Source organism: Cryptomeria japonica, chromosome 3 (assembly GCF_030272615.1).
Source record: "Cryptomeria japonica chromosome 3, Sugi_1.0, whole genome shotgun sequence".
NCBI classification, from domain to species: Eukaryota; Viridiplantae; Streptophyta; class Pinopsida; order Cupressales; family Cupressaceae; genus Cryptomeria; species Cryptomeria japonica.
The window spans coordinates 228,716,860-228,734,960 of record NC_081407.1 but is presented as its reverse complement, the minus strand read 5'-3'; the positions used below and the strand labels follow the sequence as shown (position 1 = coordinate 228,734,960).

Below are 18,101 nucleotides of genomic sequence, written 5' to 3'. Positions count from 1 at the left end.
GGCAGCAAAACCATTTGGCACAGATCCCATGACGGCAACCGAATTGCCTGGCACATCCGCCAAAGACCCCATGCTGCTCACCGTGAGTATCGGTCAAAAGCTAGCCGTAGTAGAATGGAGATAATGGGACAAAAGTTGACGAACACCATCGTCGATGGCGGCTCCAGAGTGAATGTATTGTCGGAGGAGATATGGAGGGGTTTGGGCAAGCCAACTCTCTGGCCACCAACATTCCACCTTGTCGGTGCCGACCAACACGGTATCAAGCCCTTGGGAACACTCATGGCACATAAGGTGATTGTGGGCACCCAACATTTCTTTCTTGACTTCGTCGTCATTCCATTAGAGAAAAAGGTGCACGACACTCTCCTCGGGAGGGGTTGGCTGATCATGGCGAAGGCGAATCACAATTGGAAGAAAAACACACCCTATTTAGAGTGAAGGCCGTAAGTACGTGATTGACTTAAGGAATCAGACGGTGAGCGAGGAATTGGAGTCATCCGATTTTGACTCCGATGACGCGGATGATTTTGAATGGGGTTCGGAAGATGGAAGTGGGAAGATGGAACCTAACGATGAAGGGGTATTGGAGCTGGAGGGATGCTCGGAGGATGAAACTAGCTCTCTTAATGGGCTCTTCCATTGGCAAATGGAGGACTATGAGGTGTTCCATCTCGACTGTCACATGCTGCAGATCTGTTAGATTGAGGAACCGGGTGGAAGCACGGAGGGTGTAACTTTTCCTCTAGGGTAAGGAGAATACCGAGAGGGTATAGCATGGGTGGATGATACACCTGCTCACCGGTTTGAACGGGATAAGGCCATCAAATATGAGGAATCTAACGTGAAGGTCAACTTGGGGAGTGGCGACAATCCAAAGGTGATCCTTATCGAGGATGATTGGAACCCCGTATTGAAAGCAGCAGCGTTCAAAACATTTTTGGAATACAAAGATGTTTTCGCATGGACTTTACAAGGACTTGAAGGGAATACCCCCAAAATTGTGCATACATCAAATACCCCTCATACCGGGCGCCCAACCCGTATGGAGAAGGCCATACAAAATGAACAAGAATTATGTGGCAAAGGTGAATGAAGAAATTGAGAAGATGCTGGAGGCTGGCATCATCTTTAAGGTTGAAACCAGTGATTGGGTCTCGCCAATCGTTATCTCCTTGAGGAAAGAAGCAAATCAGATCAAGATATGTGTGCATTTTTCGTTGCCTAAATGCCGTAACCATCAAAGATCCCTTCCCAATCTCATTCACGGACAACATTTTGGAGGAGGTGGCAGGCCACGAGATGTACTTGTCTCTGGATGGGTTTTTTTGGTATAACTAGATTAGCATCACAGAGAAGATAAGCTGAAAACAACATTTATAGTGGAGGACGGAGTATATGCATACAATCGGATGCCCTTCGGCTTATGTAACGCTCCAACCACCTTCCAACGAATCATATTGCACATTTTTGATAGGATGTCTGTCGGTAGTTTCAAAGCGTTCCTAGATGATTGGTCTATCTATAGTGCTCAGGAAACCCACCGGAAGGCACTTGGAAATGCATGGAGAGGTGTTGGTGGGTCCGACTAGCTCTCAATCCCAAGAAGTGTCGATTTATGGTACCACAAGGTAAGCTGTTGGACCACATTGTGTGTAAGGAAGGGTTGAAGATGAACATTGACAAGGTAGGGGCTATTGTGAACATGGAAAGTTCGGTGGATGTCACGGGAGTGAAATCCTTCCTCGGACATGTCGGCTATTATTGCAGGTTTATCAAAAGTTTCGCACAGGTCTCCTGCCCTCTGGACAATCTGACAAGAAAGGGTGAACCGTTCACGTGGGGGACCAAACAAGAAGCCTTCAAGGAGCTAAAATCCCGACTAGTAAGTGCACCAATCCTAGCTTACCCTAACTGGGACAAGGAGTTCCACATTCACGTGGATGCCTCCAATTATGCCATCGGTGCCACCTTGGCACAGGTAGGCGTACAGGGATTGGATCATCCCATTTTCTTAACTAGCTGATTGCTCTCCAAGGCCGAACGAAACTACAGTACGACGGAGAGGGAGGCACTTGGGATGGTGTACTCCGTCCAAAAGTTTCACCGTTACCTCTTGGCTACATCGTTCACCTTTTATGTGGACCACCAAGCCTTAATGTACTTGGTAAATAAGCCAATAATTTAGGGCCGGGTAAGCCAATGGTTGTTATTACTACATGAGTTCACCTTCACGATCATAGTACGACTTGGGAAGAGCCATGTGATCGCCGATCGATTGTCAAGGATCAAATCTGGAGAACCCACAGAAGGGGTGAATGAAGACTTTCCAGATGCTCACTTGTTCAAAATAGCAGCATTACCTCCATGGTACGAGAATATTGGCGAGCATTTGTCCACCTCAATGTTTCTACGAGACATGCTGCCAGGGGAATGACGTAAGTTGGTGCTGAAGAGCAAAACATTCCAGCTAATCAATGGCCTACTGTACAAGATGGGACCCAACCAAATCCTAAGGAGATGTGTGATGTAGGAGGAAATTCCTAGTGTACTGAAACAAGCTCATGATGGACTTGTCGGAGGCCACATGGGACCTAATGCCACCGCACAGAAAGTACTATTGGCAGGACTATGGTGGCCAACCTTGCACACCGATGTGTGTGAGTGGGTGGTTGGATGTGATACATGCCAACATACGGGGAAGCCACTTAAACGGGATTTTATGCCTCTGTTCCCTTCTCAGCGGCATAAATTATTTGAAAGATGGGGCTTGGATTTTGTGGGACCTCTCAAAGTGAGCAACATGCATAGATGCCGGTACATTGTTGTAGCCACGAAGTACCAGACGATGTGGGTGGAAGCTAGAGCTCTCTTGGATAATACTGCCATAAGTACGGGAAGGTTCTTGTACGAGCAAATTGTAACCAGGTTCGGGATTCCCATCCAGATCACAAGTGATAGGGGAGTTCACTTTGTTAACCAGGTCATTCAGACGATGACGACGGAGTTTAAAATCTTCCACAATCTATCCAGCCTGTGGTCAGTCGGAAGCTACAAATAAGGTACTCGTATCGATCATTTATAAGTCATGTGGAATGGAATAGGAGGACTGGGAGGAATGTCTTCCAGCGGTACATGGGTGTACCGTGCAACATACAAGGTGACAATGGCTCACACTCCATTCCAGTTGATGTACGACCAAGAAGTAGTGGTGCCAGTAGAATACATTGTACCAAGCTTACAAATCGCTGTAGATAACCGACTTGGGGATGAGGAAAGCCTAAATGCCTGTCTTATGAACCTCACACGGTTGGATGAACGACGGATGATGGCACAGTGGGCAACGAAGGTTGCCCAACTTTGACGGAAGTATTGGCACGACAAACATCTCTAGCGGACAAACTTCTGTATCGGCCAGTTGGTTGTGAAGTACAATGGTCGCAACAAACTTTGACCCGAGAAGTTCAAAGTCCGTTGGTTGGGACCTTATAAAGTCAAGGAGGTTGGGAAGAACGGAGCAGTAAAACTTTCTACATTGGATGACAATCCTATCCGCGATCCTATAAACTCTATTGGGAACGTGATAAACCGGTAATAGCAATCAACATGCTAGGCTATGCAATTAAGGGAGACTGCACCATCGACAGGCCCAAGGGAATAGAAGAAGATTCGGTGGTTGTTGCAGAGCCTTACAGACCAGACGAGGATTGGGCCAAACCAATCACCTTCATAGAAGAAAGATTGGTGCCGAAGTAGGTCGAAGGCATTGCAGTACCTTGGATCCATAAACACCTTACTAACGCCTACTTTTGTGACCTAGTAGTGTGGATAATGCTTGGCGGACACTAGAAGAAGAGGACTTCATATGAGGGACCTCGTGAGGGATACATTGCCTACGATATTGACGAGGAAGTTGAGATACGAAGGAAGGCGGAACAGGTTGGAAAGGAGGATGAGCCATTTGACCTAGAGGAGGAAATAGACTTGGAAGAATATGGTGCAATGCTTGGGCCATGTCTGAAGAGGGTATTGAAGGCTGAGGATCAGTTCATGGTGGCAGTATATCGTGGTGAGCGGAAGGTAGGGCCCAACTTGCTCTACCTAGTAATCCCCAATCCTACTGGACCACCGCAAGTTGATGGAGAAAAGGTAACTTGATACCAACAATATGGCAGAAGGTACATAGATGGAAGACACAAGGGCATGGGACCAACACCCCTACTAGACAAATTTTTTGATCTGGAATATGTAGGTACGTGTTACCCGAAGGAATGCTATAGAAGGCTACCATACATGTGCGCTTGGCTACACGACTCCGAGATCAAAATGAGGCATGAGGGAGACCCCACAAGGGTAAAACAAAGGATGGAAGACGATGATGATGGTGATGGAGATAGACGGAGGTAGAAACAAAAGAAAATGGAGGTAGACTACCAGGCCAAAAGGAAGAAGGTCAAAGGAAAAACACGAAGGCCCAAATGTGCGTCGCAAGGAGGAAATTAAGTATCCATGGCAGAAAATTGACATACCCAAAAATGGTAGAGGGGACCCCAAAAAGCAAAAAGTCAAAGGTAGGAAACTATTGACAAACGTTAATGGTACAAAGAATAAAATTTAAACCTTCTTGCAAAAGTAAGACAATAAAGAAATATTTAAATAAGACAAGATGTAATAATTAAAAGGAGGTCAAAGTTTATGAAAAAATTAAAAGCAATAGGGGAAATAACAAAGACAAAAAAGGAGAAGCTATACTTATAGTTAAAAAGAGAATATTTTACAAAAAAATGATAAAGTACATTCTTATAACCCTAAGCCTGGAAATAAGAAACTTTATAAATTTTCCGAGGAGACCATTCATAGCAGACAAGAGAGGTGAAAAGAAGTGCAGAAAGCGAAGAGCAAGAGGAGATCGTACAAAGCCGTACGACCACCAGAGACATCACCGTACGACCTTGTACGGATTGTGGGAAGCTAGAGTGAATTGTCGTACAGTTCTGTACGAAGCCAAGAAGGACAGGATTTCGTACGGATTTTGGAGAGAAGTTGTCAGGGACACGTGCCACTGTACGGGTCCGTACGAAAGGCAGGAGGAAATAACGTCTTCGGTCAGGGTTACCAAATCTCAAAGTGACTCGCACGAAAGTGGGAGCAAGCCATCCGTAGGGTAGCGAGTAAGGAAGTTCATACCAATACCTACACGTAGCCCGATGCAGTCCATACAAAAGTAAGGAAGGGTTTTGACAAAGTCTGTACGGAATTATTCGACACATTCACGAAAATTCGGAAGTTCGTACAATTAGTCGAAGGAGGAATCCGTACGAATAAGGAAGGCATCCGTACGAGGCGTGAAAGAATTCGGTCAAAGTTTGCAGGCATCCGTGCAACATTGGAGGGGATCCCTACGAAAATAGTGGAAGAACAAAATCAATATGAAATCTGTACCATATTAGAGAAGGCATGTCAGTACGGTGCAAAAGTGATCCAGTACGGTCAGAGAGGTGGGGAGGAAGACGGTCGGGAAGTGAAATCATACCGCCAGGGGATAGGATGGTAGTACGACCAACTAGAGGAATTTCTGTGTGAAGAGGATAGGTGGCAGAATTTGTGTGGTAGACGAAACGGTTGCAGGAACAGTTCTGCTCAGGAAATTGTACAATTGGTAGGACAGCCGTGCAACTGCAAAGAAGAATTTTTGTCCTTTATAAATATGCCGAAAATCAATTTTGGAAATCCTCAGGACGGGAGCAGGGTGAAATCGACACAAGGAGGAACTGTGACTATGCCTAGTAGAAGCAAAGAAAGAAGGTTCGTGCACAAGTACATGAGGGATGAACGAGTCACAGTGCATTCCTTAGCCTGGGAAGGATTGAGTGGAGTTGATTGCAGGACTTGGTGGGAAGAAACTGACAACGCCAATGTTATCAAGATGAACTTGAAGAGAGCAGGAGTGGACAAAATTTTACTCATGCCTGTGTTCAGCATCAAGGATTTTGAGCCAGTGTTGAAGGCGATGGTTGCAGGATATGATAGACACACGCACAGGTCCACGGTGAAATACGACAGCTGCCACGTTACCATCTCCTTCTCCGTCTCCGCCATGGAGTTCGCTCTGGTGTTTGGGATTCCCAACCAGGGGAGTCCAGTGGCCAAGAGGAAGATGTCGTTGGAGCAAAAACAACAGTTGGTTTGCCTAATTTGTTGAGGGGATTTAACGCAGGTGGAATAGGACAACATCTGGAAGTCAGGAAGCAGCCACAGAGTGAAAAGAACATTCTTGGCTAATTCAAAATGGCGCTGCATTATGGACATTATTAAGAGCAGGCTAACGGGAGCAAGTAGAGGATCAGATATTGCCGTCTAGATGTTTTTCCTAATGAATGGACTACAAAATGGTATGGTTTATAACTGGGCGTCCTTCTTGTTAGAGAGAATTCACGAATGCCTGGGTCTACAACACAAGGCATTTTACATGTCCTATCATGCCATCGCCATGTTCTTGGAAGCCATACGTACTGGATTGCCAACAGAGAAGAGAGGCATTTTGCAAACACTTCCTAGACTGGAGCCTTATAACCGCCTATCTTTTACTGGGCTCACTTGGACACCATGGTGGCTGGTGGGGAGCCTTAGAGGAAGAGAAGACGACATGACGTAGCACAGTTGACTAGTATGGAAAGCAAAGCGAGTGAGGAAGAGGATCTCGAGGCTTCTTCATCTAACGGTGAAAGTGCAGAAGAGGAGACCTTGCCTATGGTGTGGGGAACAGAGGAAGTGGAGGTAATTGGAGAAACACCATTGGTGGAAGGTGTAGGGGAAAGTGCTCATGAAGCAATGATAGAGGCTACCATTCCCACATCACCAGGCGGAGGCCACGACAACCAACCTATGGAGGAGACTCAAGGCGCAAAAAAGGAAGGGTTAAGGGAAGAAATTCCCCAATAGGTGATTGATGTGGTCGACGTAGAGGCATCACCTCCACCTAAAGTGACTCCTTGCCAGACATAGCATTGGTACAGTTGAGCCCTATGGGAGGTACTGACCGCTAGGAGGAAACTATTGACTCATGACTTCTGGAGACATTGGGCGTACGGGTGGAGAACTTACCAGAGCTTCCATCTCCACCTGGCGATACTGTCGGAGTCGACAATGACAGGATGGAACTGCCACTTGGCGGAATGGAGGATGCAGAAGGGGATTCTCAGTAGGAAGAGGGGACATTGTAGGTACAACACGCAGGAGAGCAGGCAGGTGGGGAGGAATCCTCCTCTCGGGAAGAGGGAATTATGCTCTGGTTGGGGAAGCCCAATCCAGAGGACCCGCTCGACACTATGTAGCAGTGTGCATCCCAGTTGGAAGGGATGGCCAAATATCTGAGCGATGTGGGGAACATTGTGAAAAACATTGAGGTTGGACAGGACCCTAGAATTGCTAGAGTTGTAGAATGGCTCCTATCTTTTATGAAGGGAGACTATGAGGGGGAGTTCTTTTGTTGCTTCACGGCCAAGGGATGGTCGAAGTCCAAGACCCCGGAGATGATTGACAAATGGATGACCAACCAAGTAGTGATGTAAGGACATGTTGTGTATGCATTTCTGCGGGGGATGGAGGTTGCATTCTAGGATTTGGTGTTGATGTACCTCAGGACAATAGTGGTCAAGGTGGAATCCCTAACCCTACAGTGTGATCAAGCCTTATGGTAGGCTAAGACTGCCAGGAAGACATTGGGCACCCACATCTAGAAAAGCCCGGAGCAGCTGGCCCAGGAGCATTCACAAGTGACCTCATTGGAGGAAACGGTGGCCAAGCATGTTCAGGAGTTGGATGTTAGTGGCAAACAAAAGGCGGAGTGGGCAGTCAAGGTGGAAGAGTTGGAGGCCAACTTGGCATGACAGGAGGAGTATGCAGATACAGGGAGGAACTTCAAAAAGCTCGTGAGAAAGTGGTGGAAGTTGCCCACATGGTCAAGATGGTGATAGAACGGGAGATGGCAGCCATTCAGCGTCTCCAACATCTCCAGCAACACGCGGGCACTTCCTAGTCTTTAGTTTTGCCAGGGATGCCTTCTCATCCGTCCCAACACTAGTTCTTAGATTAGATTAGCTCCCATTTTGTTTCACTCGTCTGGAAGACGACTATTTTTTGGGGGCTGATGTTAGGTGAGAAATAAGAATAATACTTTTGTTATGCTTTGTTATGTAATTAATTGGCCATGAGGGGTTCCGTAGGGGTAGTTGGTAGTTGTGGCAGTTGGTACCTCCCCCAACCGCCAAGTAGTATATATGTGATTGTAAGGAACCTCGGCTGCAGTGTTGATTGTACATCCTTTTACTGAATGCAATAAAAGATATATCATTCTTGCCTATATGATTCTGTAATGTTCTGTTAATTGCTTTATAAATGCTATCTGTGTATCACCATTCTGTACTCTGTAATTCAAACTGATACTTAAGGGAGTAAACACTAGGAGAATCGTTTTGCTACCAAGCAAGCCTTATGCTTATCACTTGACCCATTTGCTGCAAATTTTGTTTGATAGATCCACTTGCATCAAACGAGTTTCCTTTCCTTAGGAAGAGAGACTAACTGCCATGTGTGATTCCTTTCCAAGGAATTTAACTCTTCCTGTACTGCCTAGACAAAGGAATAGAACAAGCATAGACAAAGGAAAAATGACACTCCAATGAATATGTAAGTACTTTTATTTGGTTGGAATTGGATAATAATATTGCAAGATAGGTACTACAAACCACCAATTGGTCAAGTTGATAGATCTATTATATAGCATTTCAATACTAAGGATTGCAACTACCACCACAATGGATAGTGGCCAAAGAGAAGGAAGAATGTTCCAAGAGAAGAACAAAGATTTAATAATAGAGCCTCTAGTACATGGTGACCAAGTGATAGATCCCATGCCATTGACGGTAAACTTGGCAAAGAAGCCCGTTGTAGTACATATGGAGGTTCTTTAAAAGAATCTTACTAATACAATCATCAACAAAGTATCGGGAGTAAATGTACTTGAAGATACGTGGAAGAGGTTGGGAAAGCCAACCATCTAGCCACCAAATTTTCAATTGGTAGGTGTAGATCAACAAGGAATCAAGATATTAAGGGTTTTAATGGGCCAAAAGGTACTAATTGGAACCTAACCATTTTTATTGAATTTTGTAGTCATTTCCTTGCATAGCAAAGCCTATGATGCATTGTTGGGGTGGAATGGTTGATATTAGTCAAAGTCGATCATAATTGGAAGAGGAATACCTCGCCCATTGAAAATAAGGGAAGGAAATAGGCAATTGATTATAGTATTCAATGCCTAGTAAACAATGACATCAATGAAAAGAATCTACAAAATTTGGGAGAAGGCAATAAGTTATAAATTGGGAGGACATTGAAAATTAAGAATTGAGTGAGATAACTGTGGACTATGATAAGAATGTTGGTTAAGCAAGTGCAATACTAATTGGATTTACCAACCTGAAAAAGCATTTTTCAGATTTGAGCACACATCTCGACTATACCACTTGTTTGTTTGATTTGTCTACAGAGTTAACTAAATTGTATGGCAAATCGCACATGCATTCATTGTACATCAGTCTATGTTCTGGATATGTTGACTTTTTGGAAGACTTTTGTGTACATCAATTTCTTCTTGATAAATACTCTTTCCTACTTTCAAAAGAAGTAACTACTTTGGATCTTCATCCAATCTTTGTGAAAAAATGGTTACTAGTGGTTGAGTGATCAGGTATGATCAAGCTGTCCAAGCTGCAAGGAAAGAATCACTTAGAAAGTTCCTATGCATCAAAGCCATCTCGAGTTTTGAAAACAGTAGTGTGTACTGAAGAGAGCAACTCTTTGACAAGTTCATCCACGTGGGAAGAAATACATAACTCTCAATTAACAACTTGTTATCAAAAGTCAAAAGTTTCACACATAACTGATTTAGGAGAAACACTTGAAGATCTGATAAAGTATAAAGGTATGGCCCAAATTAATTATGTTAATAAAATTTTTGGGTTGGAATCTATAAGCACTTATAGTACTAAAGAATGCTATAAATGAGCTTATTCATGTTGCATATGTCAACACGACATTGAGGTAAACTTAGAATGAACTGGACAAGAAAATAATGGATGAACTAAGGAAAATAGGATGCAAAAGAGAAAAATAGAAAAAGGAAAAGGAATGCTCAACAAAAAAAAGAAAAACATTAAATTCTACCATATGGCAAGTTGATGAAATATCAAAAAGTTCAATAATTTTTCCACCATATGATAGGCAAAAAGGGAATAGTGAGGGTTTTTTTCAAACTTAATGCATCCAATTATACATTGCAAATTGTTGACTTTACCCCTTTCCACTGTACAAACTGATCAATCATATTTTGGATGATAGTAGTTGTTGTATGACTTGTAGTTGTTGTACAACTTATAGTCACCATACGACTTGTAAGTTGGAGTTTTGCTGTTGTTGACATTACTGTATTATCGCATATTTGTGCCATATGGTCTATAATTGGACAATCCTCCATACAATTACTTTCTTCTATCTTTTTTGTACAACAATTCTCTCTTGTGGTCCTAGACGGTTATGACTCTGACCTGTTTATTCATCCATTTGTATGGCTGAAGTAGTTCATTTTTTGCCTCCTATATGGCTAAAAGATTACTAGTTCTGTTCGCCATTATTAAAGTAATTTTGTTTTATTTATCTAGTAATGATCATCTAGTTTCTTTTTAGTAAGTATCCTTTTCTGTCTTTAGTTCACGATCATTTCCGTTATGGAAGGATTGTCTTGTAATTTTCTATATAAGGAGTATTCCTCTTCTAAATTAATTACAACAATGAATTATCATTTCATGATATCAGAGCGAGAAAAGATTCTTTGATGTTTTTTTTTTTTTTAATTTGTGGTAACTTCAAATTTTTTTAGAATTTTTTTTTGTCAAAAAAATGTGGTTTTCACTTGTTACAAATCGTGTCAAATTTTCTTTGGATTTTTAAGGGTTTCTTCTATCTTCCGCTGCTGCTCATGTATTCTCTATTTCAAACTTGACATTTTTTTTTGTTACCGCATGTCGAAGGGTTTTATTTGTTTATTTGTTGGAAGACAAATCACATTGAATTTTTTCATTAAAATCGCGAGTTTTCTTCATGCCCTTCTTTGTAGAATCATGGATTTTTTAAAATCACGCAAGGATTGCTCACGTTTTTTCCATGTGAATGTTTTTCCATTGGTTTTTAGTAGCGTTTTCTTTTTACTTGAGGTGGAAATGGCTTCGACTTTTCTCTTTTGAAGCTGCGAAACTCACTATTTCTAATCTCACAACTTGGGTTGTTTCTTCCACATTCTAAGGGTTTTCGACACGTTTCTTCTCTGCTATTCAATTGTGCGAAAGTTGTGGGCGTTTTTTTTTTATGTTGAGGATTTTTTGGGAGTTGCCTTGCACACAACTTGGTCTTCTTGATTGCATGCTATGAACAAGAGTTTTCTTTTCAGTGCAACATGGGTTTTTTACTAGGTTGCCGTACAGCAAAATTTGGAAAGGGGTTTGGGTTCGTTAGTACAAAAACATGTAAATTATATATATATATATATATATTTTGATATTTGTGCTGCGATTTTTGCAGGCTACCACTTTTAGAGTGCTTTGGAGCTTTTGCAACTTTTATGGTCATTTTTTTCCAAAAACATGGTTTTCTAAGTTTGTAGAGTTTCAAGTTTTTCACATGAAAAATCTCTGAATTTTTTTGCCCATTTTTTTAACAAAAATCGTGGTCGTGGTTTTTTCGGTTTTTGCATGATTTTTTAACACAAAAATCATAGGTTCTTTCTCTGTTGGAGGGTTTTTTTATTTTTTCCACAAAAAATCATGAAGGGTGTTGCTGTTTTTACTGTTTTTTCCAAAAAAATGAAGGTTTTTAACATTTTTTAACAAAAAACGAAGTTGTGTGATTTCAGCTTTACATCAAGGGTTCGATCATTTTTTTTGCAAAAATCGTGGTATCGTGCAACTTGTTTTTTGGGTTGCACCTAGGGTTTGTAGGGCTAACTGTGTTCTTTTGCAAAAGTTTTTGACATTTAAAAAAAAAAAATCGTGGGTGTTGCTTCTTTTGACAATTTTTGGAAAAATCATGTTCTTACAGACCTTGATTGTTTTTTTGAGAAGCTGATCTTGGTGTCTTTGGATAAAGGGAGGGATAGCTTTGTTACCCAACATCAAGTTGGAAGGATTGTGGTAAGCTTGGTCATATTCAGAAGTTTTGTAGAACCAGGGAGGGTCTTAGCAGGCTCATGTCACATAGCGTTTTGAGAAGGGGGTAGCCTTCTATGCATTTGTGGCCAAATGACCTGCATATTGTGTCAATTCTTCTATAGGGTAGTTAGTAGAATGACCATTAAAGAAGGGTATTAAAGTAATATTGTTATATTTATCTATAATGGTCATCTAGTTTCTTTTTAGTAAGTTTCCTTTTTTGTCTTTAGTTCACGATTGTTTCCGTTATGGAAAGATCATCTTGTAATTTTCTATATAAGGAGTATTCCTCCCCTTAATTTATTACAATAACGAATTATCATTTCAGCCATAGAACTCTCCTATGAGAAATTTTTTCTAGCAGACATCTTTTGCGAGTAGCTTCAACAATACGATATAGGCAAAAAGATTTCAAAGTTAGTTTTAATAACTATCGGGAGTTTAAATTTATTTGCTGCCACAAGGAGTTCATAGCATATTCATTTTAGACAAGCTGCCTCGGCATATTAAAAATTGGATTTCAAGAACCCTAATAGACACAAGGACTAGAAGAGTTATAGTGGCTAACTTAGGTGTAGGTTTTGTTAATTTATTTGGTGGTAATTCAGTTTTTTTCCAAGCAACATTGGTCATGGCTGGGAAAGGGAAAAAAATAATTTTGAAGAATAAAATAAGTGCCACAAGAAATCTCTCTTCAAATAGAGAAAGGATTTTGAAAACAACAATAGATAGTCTTTGAAAAAGAGAGTGGTAGTACACAGATGATAAAAAATGAATGGAAAAAGAAACCAATGAGAATAAAACTTATACATTCATCGTTGTTCAACATGATATAAGATGTGAGGAAACTCTGCACCTTTCTTTCTCTCTTTGTTCTGCAACAATATGCCCTCCAAACCCCAACAAACCAACAATCAACGCTTCTTCCTACTCCAACCCACCAAGATATACCATTCAAACTCAAGCATTGCAGAGAAAATCAAAATTTTGCCCTCTCATTGCCAGAAAAATACAAACAACATCCTACCACAAAAGAATACTTACGATCATGCGAGGTCAACCTAGAAATGCCCTCGAGACATCCATGGGCAGAGGAAACCACTAGGGTCAACTGCTAATGAGATTGACATTAAACATGTCCTTATGCTGTGGGAAGAATATTTTGAAATAAATAGGTCTGCCATGACTCTTGTAGGGCCTGAGATGAACATTTGATCCATACCTAGCAAGAACATTTCAACTCTTGGGGAATATCAAGGACAAGTCCTTAATGGCGAAGACATATCCAACTAACAATTAGGCTAGCTAGATATGTTGAACATTTGAAATACCCATAAGTCTTGAAGCACTCACCATGGTAGGTGAGGATAAAGAATAGATGACAGGGTAGATAAACATTTCAAAACTTGTTTGAATATTGACTTTGCATGTGGAAGCAGGGAACATTGAATAGTACATAGTCATGGGGAACACATCAACACTTCGAAACAATGAGCAATGACCTCAAAATAATGAAAGAACACCGTGAAGCCACCATGGCCTCATTGCTACAAAACAGTTGCAACTCTACTGCAAATGAGCAAAACACCACATCAACTGCTGCAACAGTGATAGGAACAACCATAACCCATACTAATCATTTGCTTTTCATAATCATCACTGGTTGCTGCTGGTGTCAAATTATATGCACAGTTTATCTTAAGTTAATTAGAGAGTCATAATTAGGATTTTATTTTCCTTTTATTTGTTGTCTATCTTATTACTTACGATGATAAGATTGATTTTTTCTTTTCTAGTTTATGTGGAATTTATATCTTTTGTAATTAATGCTCATGGATTGCATTTGATTGCATCAATCCTTTGGAGTTGTGATTTTCTCTCGTTTAGAAGAAATATCCTAGAAATTCCCAACTCTAACAACTACATTAGGATTGAATTACCAAGAAGAGGAAAAACCACCACAAAATGAACCAAGGTGACCTCAACAATTGCGAAGTGGAGCAATGGCCAAGAGGGACTAATTCAATTGCATGTCTAGAAGATAGCCCCAAGACACCAAGGGCTTACAGGGCAAAGTAAATATGATCATTGCATGAGGAACAATTGCCATAAAGGGGAAGCAAGGCTAGCTATTAGTGCACAACCATTTGTGACGACAACTTACAAGTAGGGCAAGCAACAAAAGTTACAAGTATGACAAGAGATGGGGAAGCATTGCAATGCAAATTAAGGCATTGCAAGGCTAAGGGAGTAGAAAAAAGACCAAAAATATGGCATGTACCCTTTTTCAGATTCAAGTAATTAATAATGTTTTTTAAATTGGGCCCGGTCAATTTTCTTTTTGGAGCAGTTTAAATAATATAATTTTAATAAATCGAAAAAGTATATTTTTGAAACACTTAAATATGAACAATATCTTTAATACTTGGAGGGAAAATAAAATAAAAATAAAAAATAAAAAATAAATGGAGGGCCCTGAAAAACGGAACTAGAGTATTTTTCCTCATTTCATGATCATTCAAATTATCCTTTGCATCTAATTTTCAGATTTGAGCAGTTTCTTCAATCTAGGGCCCCTTTTAAATTCCACCTTTGGGATTAAGGATGAAAACCCTTGTTTCCAAAATTGGGTGATTCCATCTTGGAAACATTATTGTGCTAATTTGTGGTGGATTTGGATTTTGCTATAGTGCTGCTACAGTGTATCTCTTTGCATCCAATTTTCAGAATTGAGCAGTTTGTTCGATCTAGGACAACCAAGGATGAAAACTCTTGGTTTGCTTGAGGTATGAGATGATGAAAACCCTCTTGAATTCCACATTTGGGATCAAGGACAAAAACCCTTGTTTCCAATCTTGTGTGATTTTAACTGGGAAACATGAATGTGCTAATTTGTGGTTGATTTGAATTCTGCTACAGTGCCATTATAGTGTTTTTGGCAAGAAAAAAATCATCATTGACACATACTTGAGGGTTTAGATCTTGAGTTTCAGATTTTTGGTGAAATTTTGGGCATCCTAAATAAAGGGTTGGATCTGATTTGTTACAGGCATACCAGCTGCTAGTTGACATCATTTGAGGGTTTTGACACTACTTTTGAAAATAGCCCAGCTGACACTACTTTTGAAAATAGCCCAGCTGCACAAAAATTCAAAACTTATATTTCAACGGTGGTGAAACATTTTTTTTTGAGATATTTATTGCTGATTTGGCAGGCACCAGCTGTGAGGACAGTCCATGTATGCTTATTTGGCACTATGAGGTTTGATTTGTGTTTAAAAGGTCTAATAAGCATTACGTCGGTAGAAAGGAGGGTCAAAAATAGTTTGTTTGTACATTGCAAGCTCTTACCACAGCCATAGAGCCTAGTTGGATCAGCCAGCTGTTCCACTCCAGTAAGGTTTATGTGAGTTGAAAATTGTAATTTCAGATCTGATTTTGGTTTTAAAGTAATTTCCAGCTTGTCAAATTTGCAAAAATCAATAATATCAGACTTTGGGGGTTTCCAAATTTATGTTTGAATCTGATCTAAGCATTTGGAGTGACCTAGTTTTTGTACCAGCCATTTAATTTATCAAGATTGGGTTCAGATTAGGCTTATGAAGTGTTTGAGGGTTTGATCAACTATTTTCCACCATTATTTTCAATTTTCAGTTCGCTGTTTCAGTTTGTTTCCTGTTTCAAAAAAACCAGAAAATACAAAAAATGTATAAAACCATAAAAAAGATATGAAGGGGCACCATTACACAACACTACAAATAAGGGATCTGTCAATGTAATCCTAGTCATTTGTCGCCATACCTGTAGGCTTCTGTTCTAACACAACTAGCTGTTGATCTGTGTCAACATCTTGAGCTTCCATAGCTCAAAGTTATGTCTGTTGAAATTTTTTCTCTCCATCCTTGAAGTGCCTGTCATTTGAATTTTTCTCTTAAATTTCCAGAACTAAAGAACTTAACAGAAAAATTCAACTGACAAAATGGTTTTTTGACTAGACATTGTTTGAATATTTGATTCCAGTTTGTGTAATCTTTGACCTGAAAGTGTTTTAACTAGCAATTGAAGTATTCTATTGTGTTTCTTGTAATATTAGTTTGTGTTCACGAATTGTAAGAAATATCAATATTTGAGTCATTATCCAGGGTGACTTGGAGCCAGACAAAACGACATTTCCTTCAGGGATCAAAGCACTATCTGACTATGTCCATGCAAAAGGCCTAAAACTTGGTATCTATTCTGATGCAGGGTGAGTTATCCATTTCATGAAATTTCATTTTCATTGTTTATGAAGGATTTCACAGTTCTGGTTCAGTTGAAAAATTGCATCGCTATTGTTTATTCAATGTAATTTGATTATACCTAGTATAATTCTAGGATATTTACCTGTCAAGTTCGACCAGGCTCAATTGGCCATGAGAATCGAGATGCAGAGTTGTTTGCATCTTGGGTAAGTTACTGTGAATTTTCTTTCTTCCCAATAAATATTAAGATGAGGATGAAGTTTTTCTGTATCTAAGTTGTTTGAATTTCTGAGTGACCAAGCCAGTCAGAAGAAAATCTTAAATTATGAAATGCATCATGGTAGTTTCTTTGTAATTTTCGTTCACTTTGTCTGTAACCAAAATAGACTTTCTTTTCATATGGATGGATTTCAGGGCATTGACTATTTGAAATACGATAATTGTTACAATCTTGGCATCAAACCAGAAGATCGGTTAGTCCTTTCTTATACATTTGTTCTCAAATATGTAACAGCACTGACCTGGAAGGGATAGTTACATGATGCTGTTCTATAATTTCATCCTTTAACCTTAAATTACTGTGAAATGATTTTAGATACCCACCTATGAGGGAGGCACTAAATGCAACTGGACGTACAATTTTCTACTCACTTTGTGAATGGTGATGTTTCTGTTATAAATTTACCCCTGCTACCATCTTATGTAGTATTTTTGACACGTTGTTTAACTTTATCTAGCATCTAACCTGTTTGCATCTCAATAGGGGTGTGGATGATCCAGCTTTGTGGGCAAACAATGTTGGGAATAGTTGGCGCACAACTGATGACATCAGTGATTCGTGGAGAAGGTGAGCTTGCTATGGTGCATAAATTATATTTTATGAAATATTTTGATTTGTGCATTTTCTTTGTTTAGTGATTTTATCCTTGATTTCAGTCTAATTGTGGTCTGCTATTTTTTGTGCTAGTATGACCACAATTGCAGATTTGAATGATAAATGGGCAGCATATGCTGGCCCTGGTGGATGGAATGGTAATTTCAATTCTTTATTTAGTATATATATATTATCATATTTTTTAATTCTTTTCAAAATATGAATCTTAATGGCTTTTTATTTGGAAATCTACAAGTTCATGGAGGCAAGTATGAGTTCTGGAATTTGTAGCTTAAAATGTAGTCATTATGATTTCTGCTTTCTGCAGATCCTGACATGTTGGAGGTTGGGAATGGTGGCATGACATATAAAGAATATCGCGCACATTTTAGTATTTGGGCTTTAATGAAGGTTCAACAATTGGTCTTATTCCTAACGTAGTTCTTGTGTTCATGATCTTGCAATTGAACCATTATCTTTTTCCAAATTAGGAATTTTTTTTTTTTTTAATGTGGATATGTTATAGACCAAGTATAATGCATGGTTGTCATTAAATTGTGAAGTTTGAACTAATTTTGGTTTGTAGGTAAAATTGTACTGTCAGAGATTGATGGATAGTGGGCCTACACAAATACATATGCATGTCATTAAATTGTGAAGTTTAAACTAATTTAGGTTTGTAGGTGAAATTGTACTGTCAGAGATTGATGGATAGTGGGCCCA

The 18,101-nt window shown here is 40.0% G+C and overlaps 1 protein-coding gene across 2 annotated transcripts in view; it reads left to right on the top strand.

The window, feature by feature from the left end:
* The window catches only part of LOC131075448 (alpha-galactosidase 3), a 228,714-nt gene that overhangs the window by 41,595 nt on the left and 169,018 nt on the right, over nt 1-18,101 (top strand). For both annotated transcript variants that reach the window (XM_058012296.2, XM_058012297.2), the window contains exons 5-11: nt 16,406-16,509; nt 16,638-16,710; nt 16,919-16,977; nt 17,100-17,165; nt 17,268-17,351; nt 17,472-17,536; nt 17,707-17,789. In XM_058012296.2, the coding sequence (XP_057868279.2) occupies nt 16,406-16,509; nt 16,638-16,710; nt 16,919-16,977; nt 17,100-17,165; nt 17,268-17,351; nt 17,472-17,536; nt 17,707-17,789 (534 nt within the window). The remainder of the gene's footprint in view (nt 1-16,405; nt 16,510-16,637; nt 16,711-16,918; nt 16,978-17,099; nt 17,166-17,267; nt 17,352-17,471; nt 17,537-17,706; nt 17,790-18,101) is intronic.